The 20,071-nt window shown below is 34.3% G+C and overlaps 3 protein-coding genes across 3 annotated transcripts; 2 read left to right on the top strand and 1 right to left on the bottom strand.

Moving 5' to 3' along the window:
• The first annotated feature begins 2,710 nt into the window (after positions 1–2,710).
• On the top strand, positions 2,711–3,283 carry LOC135147273 (uncharacterized). Its single transcript, XM_064080186.1, has one exon. The coding sequence runs from the start codon at positions 2,711–2,713 to the stop codon at positions 3,281–3,283; it is 573 nt and encodes a 190-aa protein (XP_063936256.1).
• A 4,306-nt stretch (positions 3,284–7,589) lies between these two features.
• LOC108224245 (uncharacterized) lies at positions 7,590–11,599 on the top strand. Its single transcript, XM_017398760.2, has 3 exons — positions 7,590–8,643; positions 10,139–10,331; positions 11,015–11,599. The coding sequence occupies exons 1-3, from the start codon at positions 7,870–7,872 to the stop codon at positions 11,518–11,520; spliced, it is 1,473 nt and encodes a 490-aa protein (XP_017254249.1). The 5' UTR covers positions 7,590–7,869; the 3' UTR covers positions 11,521–11,599.
• Positions 11,600–17,374: 5,775 nt separating this feature from the next.
• LOC108228016 (fructose-bisphosphate aldolase 6, cytosolic) lies at positions 17,375–20,042 on the bottom strand. The gene is made up of 3 exons (XM_017403471.2): positions 19,823–20,042; positions 18,965–19,192; positions 17,375–18,504 (listed from the first exon to the last, which is right to left on the bottom strand). The coding sequence occupies exons 1-3, from the start codon at positions 19,848–19,850 to the stop codon at positions 17,687–17,689; spliced, it is 1,074 nt and encodes a 357-aa protein (XP_017258960.1). The 5' UTR covers positions 19,851–20,042; the 3' UTR covers positions 17,375–17,686.
• Positions 20,043–20,071: the final 29 nt, after the last annotated feature.

Here is a 20,071-nt window from a genome sequence, read left to right as displayed (position 1 = left end):
TACACATACTGTTGGCTACTGTATATTATATGTTTTCTATTATTGTATATTATATGTCTTCTATTATTAAGTGTTTGTGTAATATCTTGTTTAAAGTTTCATGCCTTTATCTTTTGTTAATTATTTTACTGTATATAATGGAGTCTGATTTTTTATTAGATCTCAAAATTGTTTTGGAGTGATTAAAATTATGTTTATAATTAATTTCTGAAAAATATGCTTTTATGTATATATGCATCAATTTTGGATATGAATATCTTTGATTTTATAATTTAATATGCATGTTAATCTTTTATGAATTATATTAGATTTACGTAATTAATATACATTATTTTATTAAAACTATTATTATTTTATGTCACTCTTGTCAATTATAATAGTAGTATTTTAAGACTAATGTTTACTTGTATATTTATGAACAAAATTGTTTAGTAAATATTTGTGGAGACTTGTATATTATGAGATTGTTTAATATTGTGTGTTTATATTTGATTGGCTACATATGTATAAATTATTAGTTTTTGTTGAATTCAGTTTACTGGAGTTTTGGGATATGGACAGATAGGGTAAATTGTGAATTATTTGTAATCTGTTTAGAAGTGATGGATGGGCTTGTTGAGTGGGCTTTATGTGTTACTTGCACAGGCTATTTGTATGTGTTCACGTCAAAATAGGTTAACTGTGTATACAATATAAAATTAGTTTATGTATACTTGTACTGGCTTATAAAAATGTTATGATTATTCTATGCACTTAGTTTATATCTTCTTTTATTTATTTGTATAATTGTTAAGATTAGTTATATGATTAATGGCTTAATTTAATTACTCTCATTAATAAATTTTGTAATATATGAGGTTATTATATTTTCAAAAGACAAACTATTTTAGAGAGTCTCTTTCTTAAATCATTTTTTTTTATTAGAGTTGCATATTTAATTATGTGCCAAGCTAAATTTATTTTGTATGATTATAATATATATAAGTAATATTGGACCTTATTATTAATGTCATGTTTAATTTATTTTAGGAATATGCAAATTGGGTGCAACATGTAATAATATTATAATATCATTTATCGATATTTTTGTAGTGTCTCTCTTGTTTTAAAATCATTGTCATGATATTTTATTTAATTATTTAAATTAGATATTTATCAAGTTTTGTTTTATTGGTTAGGAAATCATTTGATCATTGAATATTGTGCATCGGTGTTGCTAGTTAAGGTAAGTTAACTTTTCAGTCTTGCTATTGTATTTATTTGAAACTTTGTTTTGTTTAAATATTTGGTTCAAGTTAAACATTTTAGATATAAGAATTCCCAGTTAGCTCTGACCTATGAAACCGTTAGTATCTGCGTATAGTTCCGGAACTAGCCTATGATACCTTACTAGGGGTGCCTGTTATGATACCTTCGGGGTTGCACACTTTATGATACCTTAGTAAGGGGCGCATTACTGACAAAGTTATGAACTTATGATACCGAGTCACCGGGTATTTGTGACCTTAGCGAGCTGTGGAATTATCTTATATAATGATTCTGGATTTATGAAACTTATGAAATTATGTAAAATACTTGATCCATTAGCTTGTGTGATTGGTTATCTTGCTGGGCTTGTATAGCTCATTACTTACAAACTTTCAGGTGCCTAGCTTTTGGAATCGAGAGGGAATTGGCTTAGTTTGCTCCAAAGATTTGAATTTGCATAATTCTAGTATAGAGTTGTGTCACTTTATTTGAGATTATGTCAGACTATGATTTCTTTGATTTTAATTGTAATGTCGCTGCATTTGAATTTTATCATGTTAAATGACATTTGAGATTTGAGATTTAGCATTTGAGTATTGATTATTTGATTTAAAAAGTTGGGTCGTTACAGTTGGTATCAGAGCGAGGTTTACTTCCTGTAGACTGCCATTTAGGCATGACCTGTGAGTTGAGTTTTAAAATATTAATATATCTTTGTGACTTTTGTAGATGGCAGATGAGTACCCTGAGGTTGAGATGTCTGACGTTGAGGATCCCACTGATAGTTCACCACCACCATCAGACTATGACCCTAGTTCAGACAGTGATGGTTCAATTAATAACTTTGACCTTGAATCTGATAATGATAGTGATGGACCAATTGAAGATAATCCAGGAGAGATTGTTAATAGGCCCGCTAAGAAGTCGGAGCTCGAGATAGAAGTAGAAAGTCTTCGAGCTGAGCTAGAAGAGACAAACCTGAAGCTGGATACAGCTGAGCACCGACTAGTGAGGTTGAGAGAGCACTTACTTGAGGGTTGTGATAGATTCTACAGTACCTCGTTAAGGGGTAGATGTGTGAACAAAAGAGCCAAGAAGTACATTAAGAGTTTTGCGAAGGAAACACGAGTTGAGGTCTTGCGAAGTGTTGCACTTGTAGGGAATGCTTTAAGAGGAGGTGATCATTATGATTACCCTGCCTCTGCGAGTGCTTCCCCTTCAGACAACTATTCTTCAGATTAGGATTTTGGTGGAGAGTTTTCTTTGTAGTAGACGTTATGTTTAGGACGCAATGCATTTCTTTTGGATGTACTTTTTATTATTATTGAGTAGGAAAAAAAAATTGTATTGTTTTCAGACTGATTATGAATAAAATTGTTATCAACTAATATTTTGGCATACATATTTCTTTTGCTTTACATTTCGCATTAGGATTGAGTTTTATGTAAATTATGTAGGAATCATGAATCGCCAACGAAGAACTAACAATGGAAACGCCAACAACAACGATAATGGAGGTGCAAATGTGATGAATCAACTAGCAGAAACTTTAGCAACATTGGTTGGAAACCAACAAAATAGACCTAGAAGCCTAATAGCTGAGTTTAAGAGATTGAGTCCTCCAGTTTTTGAGGGATCCACAAATCCTTCAGAGGTGGATAAGTGGTTACAGGAGATGGAGAAGATTTTTGAGTTGTTAGGAAGTAATGATGAGCAGAAGGTTAGTTTGGCAAGTTACCAACTTCAGGGGAGTGCTTATGATTGGTGGCTTATGGAAAAGAGACGAGTGGATGGCAACGAGGAAGAGGCAGCCCAACCTTACACTTGGGAAACTTTCACTGAATCTTTTAAGGATAAATATTTTCCTAGGACAATTAGAGCTAAGTTGGAGAGAGACTTTATTAGGTTAGAACAAGGAGAGAAACAAACCGTGTCGGAGTATGAAGCCGAATTTGCTCGTCTAGCTAAGTATGCGCCAGCTCTAGTTGTGGACGAAGTTAGTAGGGCACGTAGGTTTGAGGAGGGACGAAGTTAGTTGTGGACGAAGTTCTCTCTCAATACTATAACCCTACCTCTCTGGTGATAGCAAACAAAGGTAGTTATAGACCGCTATGTTGGAGTTGACAAATTCAAACACGGGAAAAGAATATTGTTTTGCCATGATATTGATGGATGATATCAATAAATTAACTGTTACTGATGTATGTTTGTCGGTTATTATTTTATAATAATTATTCAGATATGTTTGTTGTTGTTTATTCTTATATGATTACTATGTATACAGGAAAAAAATTATTCATACATTATCTGTTTACTCCTTGAAAGTGAAGGCTGTTTATAGACTGCTATCTCACGGATTTAATTTAGATGTTTTTGTGGACATTCAATTCAAAAAAATTGGAGTAAGGTTACAAAGTAAGAACATGATTATTTTCAAAAAAAAACACAAATAAAATTAAGATTTATTGTGCTTTAAATTGTTAATTACGTGTACAAATTTATTTTCATTTTTTCACCATAAATTATAGTCCAATTTTGCAATTTCATATATTAGTATTACATCAAGATTTTTATAATATAAAATTCATTTTATCCTACAAATATTTATTTTGAAACATTAATATACTTTTTATAGATAATCACAAAATTATTCTATTCTACAAATATTAATATTGAATTATTAGTATAATTTTTATAAGCCGCCGCAACACGTGACTTCTCAACTATTTATATATCAAAGTAATCAATCAAGTGGAGGTCTATATCTGTTGCTCCCCAATTTTCACGGGGTATCATTTGAATCACGAAAAATATAATAGATATTAAAAATTAGATTACTCGGTTCGAGTAGAATTCATATTATTTTTTTGATATAAATTTTCTCATTATTTTATTTTATATTTTAAATTATTAAAAAATATAATAATTAATTCTTGAATAAGCCATTTAAACGCTTTAAGCTGGTAAATATATAAATTGGACCGATGAATTTAGGGTAGTACATCTGTTTGTATATATACGTCAGTATATACAAAAAAGTCAACAAAAGGGTGCGAAGGGTTTGCTCTGAAAACCCTAAATCTTGTCCTCCTGAAGCAATTCCAGATTGTCTCCACGAAACATATCGTCATAAATTAATTTTCACCCAGCATTTTTACTCTTTAAGAAAAATCTTGAAAAATCAATCAGTGACTGGCAATAATCTGAGAAAGTGAAATATAATGAAACAGAAGCGTTAATAAAGACAGAGGGAGAAAGGGTTCAGTGGTCTCTTTTCAGGTCCATGCAAATCGTATACACTTACAACATATATCCTCTTCTCTTGTACTGCATGTGTATAACGGGGCAAAAATAAATATACTAGTGAGTAATAAATACAGGTGCCTTGTACAACGTACTGTATTTACACAAATAGAGGAGAAGGATGCATACATGAAAATTCAAATTAAAGTGAGTCTGTCAGGGAAGAGGACTGCACAATTGGAAGAAGGGGGGAGTATACGTACGTGCGTAGGACCTCCGTCCCGGCACTCACTAGTGGATTCTAAGTTTCTGATGGAAACTAGATTTTGTCATCCCTCACCAATTTCTTTCCAGCGCACTGAAATATGATTCTCGACCGAAATTCTGACTTACAAACGAGAAGTTGTAGTGGATCCAAACAGTCAGTTATGCGTTCCCTCCGTAGCGAAAGACTAAAAGATATTGGGGCCGTCTAGGTGAATTTAAAAAAAATGATGCTTTGTTGATAGAAGTCTTGACCTTCTTAAAAATATCTCTGCTTATTTACAGCTCAGGAAAAGAAGCACAAGTTACTTCCGCAAGACAAACGGGAGCTAGCATTATTACTAATTTCATAATTAGGGTGTAATTTAGTGCACAAATGACATATCGTCTGACTCGAAAATTTTCCCATGAGAGTTTGAGCTTTAACATTTTTTAGCCAGCCACTTGGACCAGTCTCATATTTTGAGGATATCGATGATAGATTGATAGAGTTTCTCAAGATCTAGGAACGCTTCATTCCATTACATGCAAACCATGCTCGTACAATATTTGAACATGTAGAATCTTTTTAAAACTTCGACCTTAATGAAAACCATTACAGCTAAGTACAAAATTTCACAAACAACTTGGTATCCTGAAGTGTCGCAATCTTTCGACACAGCATATTAATCACGCCTGGCCTTTTACATTTGGTCTATTATCTTGTTTTGCCATTCGAGACTCGGCTCGTGCCGCCAGATTCGTTGTGTAGTCGCTAGCTATGAGCCCTCATCACATATTCACACCCACCAGCCCCGGCAAAAACAAAAAGAGCCATCGTCAACGCTTTTGTGCATGAGTAGGCTACTCGGTAAACAAACAAATCACTCTTGGACAAGTAGCTTCGATCCTTTGGGCCTTGACAGCTGTCTCTCGATCCGAGGTCAATTTGGGAAACAAATAAACATGGTACGGCGACGATTTTTGTGATGAATTTTATATGTGCACGTGGAAATCTGTGAAGAAGCCAGGGTGACCAGAGGTTAAAAGTGAAAAAGAGAAAACCTTCCCTCTGCTGCACCTGCAAACTGCATATATGTATACCACTATTTAGTATTTACTGCATAGAGTTTGCATCGAATAAAAATTGTGTTGAACATGAGAATTGTAAATTGTTTGGGATTTTTGAATTCAAAAACTTTCGCTTAAAACCAGGCAAAAGTTGAAGAATATTCAACTTTTGTAAAGAATTATACAGTAGCTACTTTTTACTGCAGGCTGTAAAATGAACATGTCCCTATAAAGTTGCAAAGGACACTCTCACTACTCCACATAGATTTTCTTACCATGATAGGTGTATCAACAATTTTGTTACTGTTATTATCTGCTGAAAAATTAGTGCATGTCTAAAATGTGTACCGCTGTTATTCTGTTGTCCGAAACAATTTTTTCCAAATTTTGTAAAGGTTGTACATATTTGATCAATTTACATGTATTACAAACAACTCAATATAATTAATACAATTATTAGTAGGATGGATGGTATAAATCATTTAACGAGTTTTTCAAATGTCTAGTTTTAGAAATTTAAATAAAATAAATGATAAGGAAATTAACTCTACAGTCTACCTCTAACATCCCATGTCGAGGTCGGTCCAAAAGTGCTAGCAAATTAGTACTCTCTCCGTTCCACCCAATTGTTTACATTGGGTGTGGGCACGAAGGTTATGAAATATATATATGTATAAAGTAGTGAAAAAGTGAATGAAAAGTGGGTGAAGTGGTGGGACTCGTTGATTTTTAATATATAAAAAAAAGATAGTGGAGTAAAAGTAACGTGAAAGGGAAGGAAAAGTGTGGGAAAGTGGTGGGATCCATTAACTATTTTAGGAAAGTTTTGTGATGTAAAAAATTGGATGAGACATCCATAAAAGCAAACCGTAAAGAATCCAGTGGGACGGAGAGAGTATACATTAGTTATTTGCTTAGATAGAATTATTATTTTTAAAAATGTTTTTTTTAATTATAATATTAATCATATATATTTTTATTCAGAATTTTTTTTTAAAAAAAACAACAATTTTAACTATACCGTCAAAAAAATTAGATGTGTGCGCTAAAAAATCAAATAACTTATATTTCAAAACGGAGTAACTAAATTTCTAAATCATGCATATTTTATTAATAAAAAATTAATCAAACTGTTAAATAATTCAGCACAGCAAACAAGTTATCTGTCTGGGGCAAGTTAAAGTGTTGAACAGACCGTGAGTTCTTTTAACACACAGGCGCTGACCGAGCGCCAACTCATAAATGTACTTCTCCATTTCCCCACCAGGCCACCACATTTATCACTCATTTTTTTACTACAAGTGTCCCGTTTTGTTTTATTTCCGTTGGCTCAACATTTTACACAATTTTAACTTTTATTCGACACGAAATTGTTATATCTTTACAGTTTGAAAAGGATTACCATCAATAACAGATGATCATAAACAATAACGTCTAAATAAGAAGCAACTCTAAAATTCAAGCATAAAATTCACGCTCTTAATGATTAATTGGATATCTTCTATTAACATAAGACATATTAATCATGTAAATATTTTATCAATAAAGATAGTGATCTTTTTTTTTTTTTTGAGTAAATAAAGATAGTGATCTTATTTTTTGTTAAAAAAACTATAGTCAATTACTTGAAAATATGTGTCTAAACACGCAGTGAATATCAATTGAAAAATGAAGACAAATTAATACAACAGTAATTTAATTGACCGGAGCATTTTTACAAATTGCTGTAAATTCACAGCTACAATTCTACAAAGCACGTACCCTGCCTCGACTTGATAAAATCCATCCCAGATTTAAATCAAAACCAAGAAGTCTCCTCATTCCTTCCCCATCCCATCTCTCTTAAACACACACTCTCTCCCATCTCTCTCTCTATTACAAGCACCAACTTTGGAGTTAGTACAATCTCTCCAAGACTCCAACTGTTTCATACTTTCATGCTTCACAACTCTCTCTCTCCCCTTACATATCAACCTTTACCCAAACCATTACAACAACAATCAAACTTGCTGCCTCTTAAAAAAACTTCCATAGCTACCGGGGAATTCCACAGAACCTTCGAGAATGGCCTCTCAGAAACACTTACGCGAGCTACTCAGACAAGATCAAGAACCATTTCATCTCCATAATTACAAGCCTAAAAACAAACCCGTAAAACCAGTCACCAAATCAGCTTCTTCAAAACGCGGCAGTCTCTACAAACAAGCCTGTTTCACATCTTTCCAGGACTCCCCGGACTATTTCAACTCCCCCTTGAAAAAGAAACCCTCGGCCACCACTGTCCTCCACGTCCCTGCCAAAACAGCGGCCGGGCTTCTCGAAGCCGCGGCCAAAATTCAGAACCGATCCTCATCCAAGCCCAAGAATGCCCGGTTCGCCGGGCTATTCTTCGGCTCAATTTTACGAAAAATAAAGGACAAAAATGCTACTACAAGCAAAACCCGTGAACTCGGCAGCTCCTCAATAAATGGTCCCGCTTTTGAAGCTCAACGAGACCAGTTTGTGGTGGACAATAGTAAAGACAAATATGAAATGATGGGCTATTCGTTTTCAGAGTGTAATTATAGTAATATTAGCAGGAGGATTAGTAGTGCTGGCTGGTCCGAAAGTAACACGCCAGAAGATGATAATAAGTCTATAGATATGGATACTATTTCATCCTGTACTACTTCGAGATCTGACTACTATAATCATGATTTTGTTCTGCCTGATCAGCCTCACTTCTGTTTGAGCCCCTTGAGTCCTTTCCGTTTTGCACTTCACCGGAGCCCCTCCGTCGGTCGCCGGACGCCAGACTTTTTATCTCCCGCAACTTCCCCTGGCCGCCACCGCGCACAGGTTTGTTTCAACATTCTGTCGACATTTCATTTTTGCCGAATCTTGTACATAGGGTGTCAATTTCGGGTCTCGGTGATTTGCATGTTCGTGAACGTGTCAATTTCGTGTCATTTTAAAACTTGTTAAAATTCGACAAAATATTTATACAGGTAACTAAAATATCTAGAGGACAAATTTTTTCGGTTTGTTAAAATTTGATTACAGGTAGAATGTAGTTATATTTACTGAACAAATCATTGGGGTTTTGGTTTAATTTTGTGTTTGTAGATCGTGTGATAAATGATAACGAATTAATGACTAGTAATCATATCAAACATTGTCACACATACCGTACAATCAATCCTGTAATGCACAAGTTGCAGGGGGAACTGAGTTAACTCGTTGGAGAACCGAGTCGATTATTATGATGTGGACTCGCCGACGAGGGAATCTCTATGTCGACCTAGAAAGACGATTCGGCCCTTTTAAATCTCACGGAACGTGCGAGATGGTTGAGGGGCGAATTTGTCATTTTGCGGTTTTGATTATGAATTTGAGTTTTGTACTTTTGGTTCAGGCCATTTCTGCCATGAAAATCTTTTAATTATGAGGCCTTGTCTTTAGACTTAATTTACGGAAAAGGACAAATCCATGTTTGTTTTTAGTAATTTAAGTTGCTATTTTAATTAAGCTCCACCTATACAACCATGTACAGACACATTGCATTTCATTAATGTACAATTTTCCTGTTGTGGTCAACAGTCAAGTAAGAATGCATATGCTCACATTTTTAATTTGTACTTGTAATCTGTGTTTGCGCCTTGATTATGAAACCCTTTACTTAATTTGTACACTTTTACTCAATGTTCCAGAAATCGCTAGGCGTCCCAGGGCGGTCGGGGTACCTTCTAGCGATTAATCGGGAAATCGGGGATTAATCGGAAAGATTAATCGGAGCATTAATCGGACATATATTATTTTTAAATTATTATAATTAAACATAATTTAATGATTTTATCTACTTTTCACTACTAGCCGGTAAACAATATAATATCATATATTGAAATTAAATACTTGATACATGTAATACAAAATCATTGATTAAACAAATATATACCAACCACTATCTTATAAATAATGTAAGAAATATTAAATAAAATTAATCATTTTACTTGTTTTATAGGATATTAAGTTAAGTACAAGTAAATACTTAATTTTTTATAATAAAATCATAATTTTCGATTTTATTTATTAAAAATCTTTTTTTTTTGTTATTGGCCGCCTGGACCGCCTAGGCGGTATGTGGACCGCCTAGGACCGATTTTTGTAAAAAAACGCCTAATTCACCGCCTAGCACCGAATCGGGGCGTTTCGGGGCCGCCTAGCGCCTAGGCACCGCCTAGGCGGCCGCCTAGACCGATTTTTAGAACACTGCTTTTACTTGAGTTAAAAAAGATTAAATAAATTAGAGTCAGTTGTACTAATGTACTGTTGTTTTTAATTTTATTTGTTGCAGGAAGATGATGATCAGGCAACAGAAAATTCAGAAAAAATTAATGCACAGGAGGAAGATGAGAAAGACCAGTTTAGTCCGGTTTCTGTCCTGGACCTTCCGTTCGAGGATGATGAACGAGAAGACGAGAGGGAGGAGGAGGAAGAAGAGGACGAGGATGATTACGATCTTGAGTGCAGCTACGCCCTAATGCAGAGTAAGTTAAAATTTTGATTTGTTGCAAGTTTAATCTGTGTTGTGGTGATCAGCTTAATGCTTGGCACTGTTTTGTAACATATCAGTGAGTAGTGCACTATCTATTCCTCTGACTAAGTATTAAGTGGATCCACTGAAATGACAGGAATAAATATCAGTGTAGTACAGATAATGGTATGACTTGAATATATTTGGGTATGAATTGAATTTATTTGAAAAGTGACTTTATTTTTTGTCAATTGATGGACATGAAGAAGATAATAATAACTTCTAGTGAACAAACTAAGTGGGGGTGGGGCTATATTGCTTGTGGTACTCTTCGAATCATCAATGTTATTGTTTCTTGGCCTCTTTTCGTGGTTGCTTTGATCTGATCACTTGATCTCAGTGGAACCCGTTTTAAATTTGATGCAACTGCCCTGCCAATAGTGTCGCTAAAGTTGATAAAAGCTTTCAGCTTTACCTACTGCAGATATCAAAAATTTATCCCCACAATTTATGATGATCAGAAAGATTTTCTGTGGTGAAATTATTACTTTTTAACTATGGGAATTTCTTTTAACTATCAGTGGTGCTCAATTTTCTTTTTTTCATTTTTTTTTGGTATATGTTAGCCTGTGAATGAAGTGCCCTGTATGTTTCCGCGATTCAATTTCTAATCTTTATCCCTTGATTATCATGCAGAAGCCAAGTTTCAGCTGTTGGAGAAGCTTCGTAGATTCGAGAGACTGGCAGAACTGGAACCAATTGAACTTGAGAAAAGAATGTTGGAAGGATACGAAGATGAAGATGATAATGATGATTATCTAGACGAGAATGAGGAACACGAAGAGTTTGGGATGAATGTTGATGATCTAATTTGTGAAATATTTAGCACATCAGGTCCCTGCAATGTAGAGAAAGTCCCTGGACACATGAAAAGGCTGGTTTTCGACCTGATAACCGAAGAGAAAAAGAACGGAATGGACAACCGAGACGACGCCATGGTGAAACTGGTATGCAAAAGGCTAGGTTCATGGAAAGAAGTGGAATCGAACACCATCGATATGATGGTGGAATTGGATCTCAAAAGAGAGGTCGACGGATGGAAGAATCACGAGGAGGAGGTAGGAGATAGAGCAAAGGAAATCGAGCTGGCGATTTTCGGTTTATTGATGGAAGAAGTATCCGAGGAACTAGTTAGGCATTAGTATGATAGATGGAGCTGAACCATAAGCATCAGTGTAGAATTATGTGTTCTAGATAAAAATAAAATTTTGTTACTGGTTCCTTGTTGATCATCTAACATGACTTGTACTGTTGAGGACTAGGTTAAAAACCCAAGCAGCAATTTTGTGGTTTAATTAAAATGAAACTGACATACAGTATGAAGGAGAGAGTAGTACTCCCTCCGTCCCACCAGATGTTTACGTGCACGCATTTTGAGGCTCTTATAAAATATAGTTCAATAACATTTTTTTAATTTATCTTTTTCTTGAATAAAAGTTCAAACGTCAAACTTTTTTTTTAAATTTTTTTTTGAAAAAAAAAATATGGAACTATGATTTATAGGAGTCTCAAAATACGTGCCAATAAATAGCATAAAAAACCTGGTGGGATGGAGGGAGTACTAGACTATTTTATTTTCCTGCTTAAGAGTACTATACTTCCAATTTCATACATATATGTGTTCAGTCAAATCATATGAGCATTTGGACTGAATCAAACAGCAGTTAGAATCGGCTATTTCACCAAAAAAACATTCAGAATTTATGGAAATGCATAGTTGAAATGTACACGAGCATAAAAGAACATGGACAGTATGAGAAGCTTGGAGAGGCTAGCGTGTCAAAACTAATACAGATTCTTGGACGAAAGTTTCAGCAAGGAATATGTTGGTGCCTTTCTCCAAATGAAACAGACACATGAAGGAAACAATTTACTCATTTTCCTAATTTAGGGTATTATGCTTTCTAACTGTCAACACCCAACTAAATTTTCAATCAAGTTCGCTCAGCATTTTTTTGTGAACAAGATGTTACCGAATGGTCCTAGCGGCGGCAATTAAATATCCTGGATATATTCGGGTCCGTAACAGATGCTAGTTTTTATAAACTGGTAGACTGAATTTTTTTATATTAAACAAAATGTAATATAATTAACTTCAGTAATTTGAATCGTTTATTTTTTTAAGAAAGTATATAAAATAAATTCTTAAGTCATGTAAAATAAAGTTGAAAGTCAAAACTCGGTTGTCAAAATTTAAACATATACTGTATCTTACTTTTTTTAACTCCAATATACATGATTTATATATCTTCTTCATGTATTTTTTTTATAAAGATTTCATATGTATAATTTATTTTACAATCTTATTCAATTTCATTATAATTTAGTTAATATGAGAGTATTATACGTGAAAGTTAAATATTTAGGTTCAGTAAAAAAAATCAAAAATATGACCGTATATTGGAGTCAAAATTTAAACATATATCTTACTTACTTTAGCTCCAATATACATGATTCAAATATCTTCTTCATGTATTTTTTTTTATAAAGATTTCATATGTATAATTTAAATTTTCCAACCTCATCTCTTTAAATTATGTAGCAAGTTTTTATATAGCGTTCATCGTCACCTTCCCCAAACAAAAATAAAATATACAAAGGAAAGAAAGCAAGGGCTATGGTCTCTGTATAAAATCCAACCACATATCTAACATTGCATTATAGACAACTAGATAGCTACCTAGAAGAATATTAATCACTTTACACCTGTTTCTATTTTATTAAATTAATGTCATAACATTATTTTAAAGTACCCGATTAATACTTAATTAACAGTAATAAGATCCATTATTGCCTCTATACACTTCAAAACAAAAAAGGTGGTATCTAACTATCTATTGAACAGGGACATGTAAGTTTTGAGACAAAACATACTTAAGGTCTCCCTCATCCAGAAGCAACCTAATTATTAAATTCAAGCTGATAACCTACATTATTCTTGTTTCTAATATCGGCACCGCATGCATCAATAAGGACATAAGTTGGATGACTAGTCCGGTCTAACCACTTAATAATTTTGAAAGCCAAGTACTACCCTCTTTCTATATCTAACTACTATCAGGGGCGGAACCGGGGCTGGAGCCCCGGCTAGAAAAAAAAAACCAGTAGAATTTATTTTTTTTTAGCTTCGAATGTTTTCTAAAAATAATATAAAGAAATTTTTTGAGTCCGATTAAGTTTTAAATTTTTTTGTATTAACTGATATTTTTCCTTCAATCAAATGTTGTTAAATATTTGAGCTTCAATAAAAAAATATTTGAGCTCCGAATATATTTTGAGCTCCAGGTGATTTGATCTCCTGATTCCGCCACGAACTGTTATTCCTGCAAACATGTAATTTTCGTTTATAAAAATATACGAAATATACGGATAATAAATTTATTCAGTTCGGTTTTCAGATGTCAAGTTTTGATATACCTTTCACATATGTACATACAGTATTTTGGAGAGTAACTGTTCTTTTTTTTATGCTTTTCTCGTAAACATAACAATTCGAGAATTCCTCTGCTTTAACTTTGCCTAAACAAAATAAAGTTGGCGAAAAAGAGTACCTGACAGGTCGAATATTCCATAATATTTGTTGCACTTTCTATTTTATTCCATTCTTTCTTTCCTGCCTTTTACTTTGTTTCTCATTTTTTTAAATCTCTTAAAAACATGTGTATATAAATAAAAGGAAACTGCTAATAAAAACTTTAATGAGTATGCACTCGACTATGAATCTTTCTTTCCTTAATTTTGCGTTGATTAATACTGCTATGATTACCTAAATACCATACTCCATTATAAATGTACATAATTACGCAACCAAATAATCGTAGTACTTTCTTATCCACACTCATCGCCTACATCAGTATTAAAATAATTAATGTAGATAATCATTATCGTTATAAGCATTATCACTTCATAAATTATTTCTTCTTTGTGATAATGATATACATCATACGAAATCGTCCACCCTACTGCATACGCAGTGCTTTACAGTAAAAAAGAAACTCTCAACTGAACTTTATACAATAAATTATTAAAAGGTTGATTAAACTAAAACAATTGGATTTCCTTATAAAGCACAATCATCATCATTACACAGCCCAGTGTTGTTTAGAGACATGAATAATGAGCCAATGAAAGAGGGCCCAACAAGATGGAGCTCACTACACTTTGAGTCTTTTCTTTTTCATCATAACTATATAGCCCAGCTCTTTGGGCCACTCCATTCTGATTCTTTTTCTTGTCTCTAACTCGGCCATTTTTGTGATTGCTTTACCTTGGACAGGTTTATAAAGCTGTGAAGAACAGATATTTCCATGCAACATGTGTTTCTGAATGAATATCCTATATTTTACATATGTAAAGTTATTACTCGAGCTCTAAAGATCTGGGCAAGTCTGTCAGTGGAAGCAATGAACCTATTCCTATTAATTTAACAATAAAAAAATGTTTCTGTTTAAGAACAAAGGAAACTTATTCATTTATCAGAATATTATTTATTTATAACAAGAATTCAAGAACTAAATCAACTCTGTTCAAAAAAAAAAAAAAAGAACTAAATCAACTCGTTTCTAGACCCTACCTTCCCTTTCAATTATAATTAAAAAATAAATTACTAAAAACAATCAAGGATTATTGTATAAACACAGTTTGCAAGATAACATAATTAAAGAAAATTATAATCTTTAACATCATGAGTCAATTTGTTTTGCAAATATACCGAGCTTTATGTTGTTAATTTAAGGTGCACCCTCTTCTTTGTAAACTCTAAATACGTTACTACGTTTCGAGGAAAGCCTTGATGACCAAAGGAGTCAAAACACGAACTACGTCATGAAGTTCCAGAGTAATGTATTCTGCAAGTAAACCACATGGTCAATTACATGGACTCTTTCCTCATGAGCTAAATGTATGCAAAATGTGAAACTTGTCAAATTTGATTATTGACCACTCATCTCTATATAAACCATCCCGCACCCAGTTCTTATCCTTCATTCATTCATTCATTCATTCATTTTCTACATATATATTCAAGCTAGCTTCTGCTTCATATTTCTTTTCATATTTATAGCCATGATGAACGATAACCAGGCGCCTATTCAATTCCCGCAGCCTACTAAACCTGTTAATGCACAAGACACCGCGCCTTTCCAATCATTCCTACCACCAAGACCCGAACAGACGCGTTTTGCAGTTGACGACGACTATGATCATCAACCGCAAAACGACTACTACTACTACAACTACAACTACTCCGACTCGGACGACGAGAAGAACCACGATCATAAATTTCTCAACAAGTTATACGCCAAGGTCGAAGAGGAGATCACGTCTTTGAAAGCGTCCATCCAAGATGGAGATGTGGAAAGGAACAAAACATTGGGCTTGTTTAAAAAGTTCGGTGCTAAATTAAACAAGAAGCTGATGAAACGCTCAGAGGATCACGGGGTTACTTTTCAGGAAAGAGGGGTGGCGGGTATTGAGCTGGATAAAAAGCTGGAACGGTTCAAAGTTAAGACTGTTATACTCGGGGGTGGAGGCGGGAAAGGAGACAATGGTGATAAGAAGCCTAAGAAATAGAAAATTAAAATTAATTAGTCATTCGTTTTGCTTCACGCAAAGTATTAAGATTCTATACAGGGTTGAGTACATTCTTTTTATTATGTACTGCGTTTTTTAATTCATTGTAATGCGTTCTGTAATCTAATTTAGTAATATTCGGTAGCTTGTAAATGGTCCGAATAATTATCAATATTTCAATTTCGTATAGTTCGACTGGGATGTTTGGGCCGTGGGGTGTATAATGGGCTGGTCTCTGGTGTGTGTATAATGTACTGTGTAATTTGGACTCCACATTGGACCGCTGCTTCTGCTGTCCAGTGCATGGAAGACTCCGTTGGGTTTGAACATCAAGATTAATTCCATGGGTAAACTTCAAAAAGTTTGGGTTATAGGGATAACAAGACAAGTTATTTAATCCAAATTCTAAACTCAAAAAAGTAATGTATATTAAGATTAAGATAAAATATGTTAATTTCACACGACTTATACTATTTTTCTGAATTTTAGATTTTATTAATAATTAGGTAGTTGTCAATGTTTGCTAAATATTACTAGTACAAGTACAATAACTACTCTGAAATGCCTAATGTAAATCCATTCAAAACCTAATATATACTTTACCACTACGTTTGGCTACCAAAATAGTCTTTTAGGTTGAAACTAGTCGAAAACCTCGTGAATAATAATACTTTATATTTATATCACCGTCACTAAACAAACACCCGTAATACTTCATGCTTCCTTTTCTGTAAAAGCTAAACCTTCTGCCAAATACTTTTGTTTTCTGAAAGTTCGAAGTTCAAAGTTCAAACTTATCCCGAAAGTTCCTTCAAAAGAGTAAAAGCTTAGACTTCGGAAGCTACCACCTCAAGCAGAAAAACCCTCCGAGCATCTCCAGTTTGGTTAGTTAAAATATTTTATGATAATTATTAGTTAAATAATTATAAATGATGAAAAAATATTTTTGTTTCAATACTATTAATTATAATTGATATTTGTATTTTAAAATAATATTTTATTATTATTATTATTAAAAATAGATGAGTTAGTCATATAATAAATGTAAAATATTAATATAAAATTAGAGGAAGATGATACAATAAAAATAAATATTTATATAAAGTTAGAGGGAGAATGTGGAGGTTTGTATGGATCGGAGATATTTCGACCTTCTCAGGATAAGTCCTATATTAAAAAGTGCAGTAAGTTCGGACTTTCAAAATGTGTCTTCGACTCTCTAAAAAAACAAATTGAGATTTCTACAAACAGGGCTTTCAATTTGTTAAAACTACTTTTAACTGATTTCTCGATAGCATTTTATCAGTCTACTATCATTATCATTTACAATCCTCCAGTTCCTTGCTATTAACTACTCCTAAAATAAGTGCCGAGAGAATCTAAATGCAAATAATTAAACTTGGAAAACATTGCAAAGATAGGAGGTGAACACAAAGCTCAAAGCGAACAATGAGCTGCTGCCAATTTTCAAAGACTGACAATATTAGAGATACTCAATCTGAAACACTGTTATACCAGTAAAACTGGTAAAAACATAACTGGAAAGCCATTAAAATAGCATTCATCCTCGTAGAATTTAGAGGTTTGCTAACTTATTAACCAGCCTATACTATAGATCTGGACGGAAAACTCAAAGAGAAACCTAAGAGACTATATCGTCTTGAAAAGGAACCTCTTGTACACACGGCCACATAATCTACAAAACATAACGGAATCAATTATAAAGGCAAAAGCTGATCAGTATTTGTAGTCCTTGACATGAAGGCTCTCAGCAGCCCCCTCAAAAGCAGCACCACCCTGGTATGTACCAAGAGTTGCCTCTGAGTTAGCCTTGCACCTGGCGAGGAATGCCTCCTGAGCTTTCTTGATGTTTTCGTCCTTTCCTCCCCAAGCCTTGAGAGTGCTCTGTTGAAGAGCTCTTCCAAATGAGAATGAAAGACTCCATGGCTTCTTTGCCTTCAGCTTGTTCATGGCATTGAGGTTAACAGTAGCTTGCTCCTCACTCTGCCCCCCAGACAAAAACACAACAGCGGGAACTGCAGGAGGCATGGTGCGCTGTAGGGCACGGACAGTGTACTCAGCAATCACCTCAGGTGCAACCTTGGCAGAGTCAGATCCTGGTGTCACCATGTTGGGCTTCAACAGAGTTCCTTCTAAAAGGACCTTGTGATCATTGAGGGCCTTGTAGCAAGCAGCAAGAACACGCTCTGTTACATCAGCACACTTGTTGATATCATGGTCTCCATCCACGAGAATTTCAGGCTCAACGATAGGTACCAAGCCATTCTCCTGGCAGATAATGGCATATCGGGCCAAACCATTTGCATTCTCATTAATTGCTAGCTGTGAAGGCTCATTTGGTCCGATCTTGAGCACTGCACGCCATTTGGCAAACCTAGCACCTGCTTCGTAGTATTTAGCACAACGAGCAGCAAGGCCATCGAGACCTTGAGTGGTGGTCTCCCCATCGGTACCAGCAAGCTCAACTGTGCCCTTGTCAACCTTAATTCCTGGGAGGACTCCGGCTTCCTTCATGACTTCAACAAAAGGTTTTCCTGCAAATCACAAACACAAGTGAGATCCCTTATCCTAACTAATTATACTTTGGGAGTTAAATTTATATTTTGTCACGGGATTTATTTTTTCATGCAAACAACATCAGATCTATTTGTTTGCCTAACAAATGAAAGATAAATGTCAATGATTATCTCTATAGGTAGTAGATGTCAGAACGACAGTGAGCACATCAAGCAATCAACACCTTATACCTGTTTAGGGCAAAGGGGCTACTTCTCGGTTCTCATTAGTTAAACTAGCCTGTTCAAACAACAATTAGGCAATCCCTTGAGATACGTTAAGGGAGATATAAGTTTCTTCAACTAACGAATGATTGATTTTCTTAGATTGCACAAAATCTTAGTCAACATCCAGAAAATATAAAACATCAGGTCCTAGATAATTGATTAATATATAAAATATTCGGTATCATCAATTGACTTATATTATAAAACCTACCAGCAGCAGTACTCTGGTAAAGGGTTTCCTCGAAAAGAATAACACCACTGAGATACTGGAGGCATCCAGGGGTGCAGAAGAGAAGCTCTCTAAGTGCCCTTCTGTTCGACTCAACATTTTCAACATTGATGCTCGATAGACGCTTTCCAATTGTGCCAGTTGACTCATCAGCAGCAAGAATACCCTTCCCAGGGGTTCCAATGTAAGTAGCATTAGCAATCAGCTCATCTGCAATAGTAAAATCAACTTAGTCATTGACGATAAACTAAGCCACAAACCATGATTCCTATACTCTTTCAATTGTCTACAAAAAGTGACTTTGCTAATTTTAAAACACAGCAAGCTAGTGATTCATAGGGTTCTTACTTAATCTGTGTGCTTAGCTATACCAATCAATCATAAAACTACCTAAACTAAATCAATTATAGATCTATCTTATTGAGTATTGTATGAAACCAAGTGTTAATATGACCTACAAGCATAGCTATGTAAAAATCAGCAACAAATCACATTAAAATATTTTATAAAATTAACTAACAGTTAGATCATGATTAAAAGTATTGTATAAATCTGAGATCCAAATTTGACAACAACAAGGTGAAAGCAGATCCGGGTTATAAATCGGGGACAAATGATCGATCATTTCGAGGCAAATATTAAACCAAATAATAACTAGCATAAACGAACATAAATTCAAGCACATCCAAACAAATTTTAGAAAAATCGATAACAAATAGATCATAAATCAACATATATGATTAAAATCCAAGTACAATAGTCGAGATCATAACAAAATGAACACTTAAAAACGCATCGAGGCATAAATTGAATGAATATGACGGGAGAGGAGGAGATTACCAGCATATTTGCCCTTGTAGCAAGACATGATTCGAGAAATAAAAGAAAATTGATTATAGAGAGATTTATGTATGATAGAGAGATGGGATGAATAGAAGTGGGGGTTAGGAGGGTTATATAGAGAGATTTATATTAGGAAAATGGGGGAGAGTGGCGGTATCGAAATTTTCGCCTGGTGACCTCTTTTACAAGAAACCGCTTTCCACGCCTTTTCCTAGCCAACAAGATTATAAAGTTTTTCTTTACCCT

Source organism: Daucus carota, chromosome 6 (assembly GCF_001625215.2).
Source record: "Daucus carota subsp. sativus chromosome 6, DH1 v3.0, whole genome shotgun sequence".
Taxonomy (NCBI): Eukaryota; Viridiplantae; Streptophyta; class Magnoliopsida; order Apiales; family Apiaceae; genus Daucus; species Daucus carota.
This window is presented reverse-complemented; position numbering and strand designations above follow the sequence as displayed.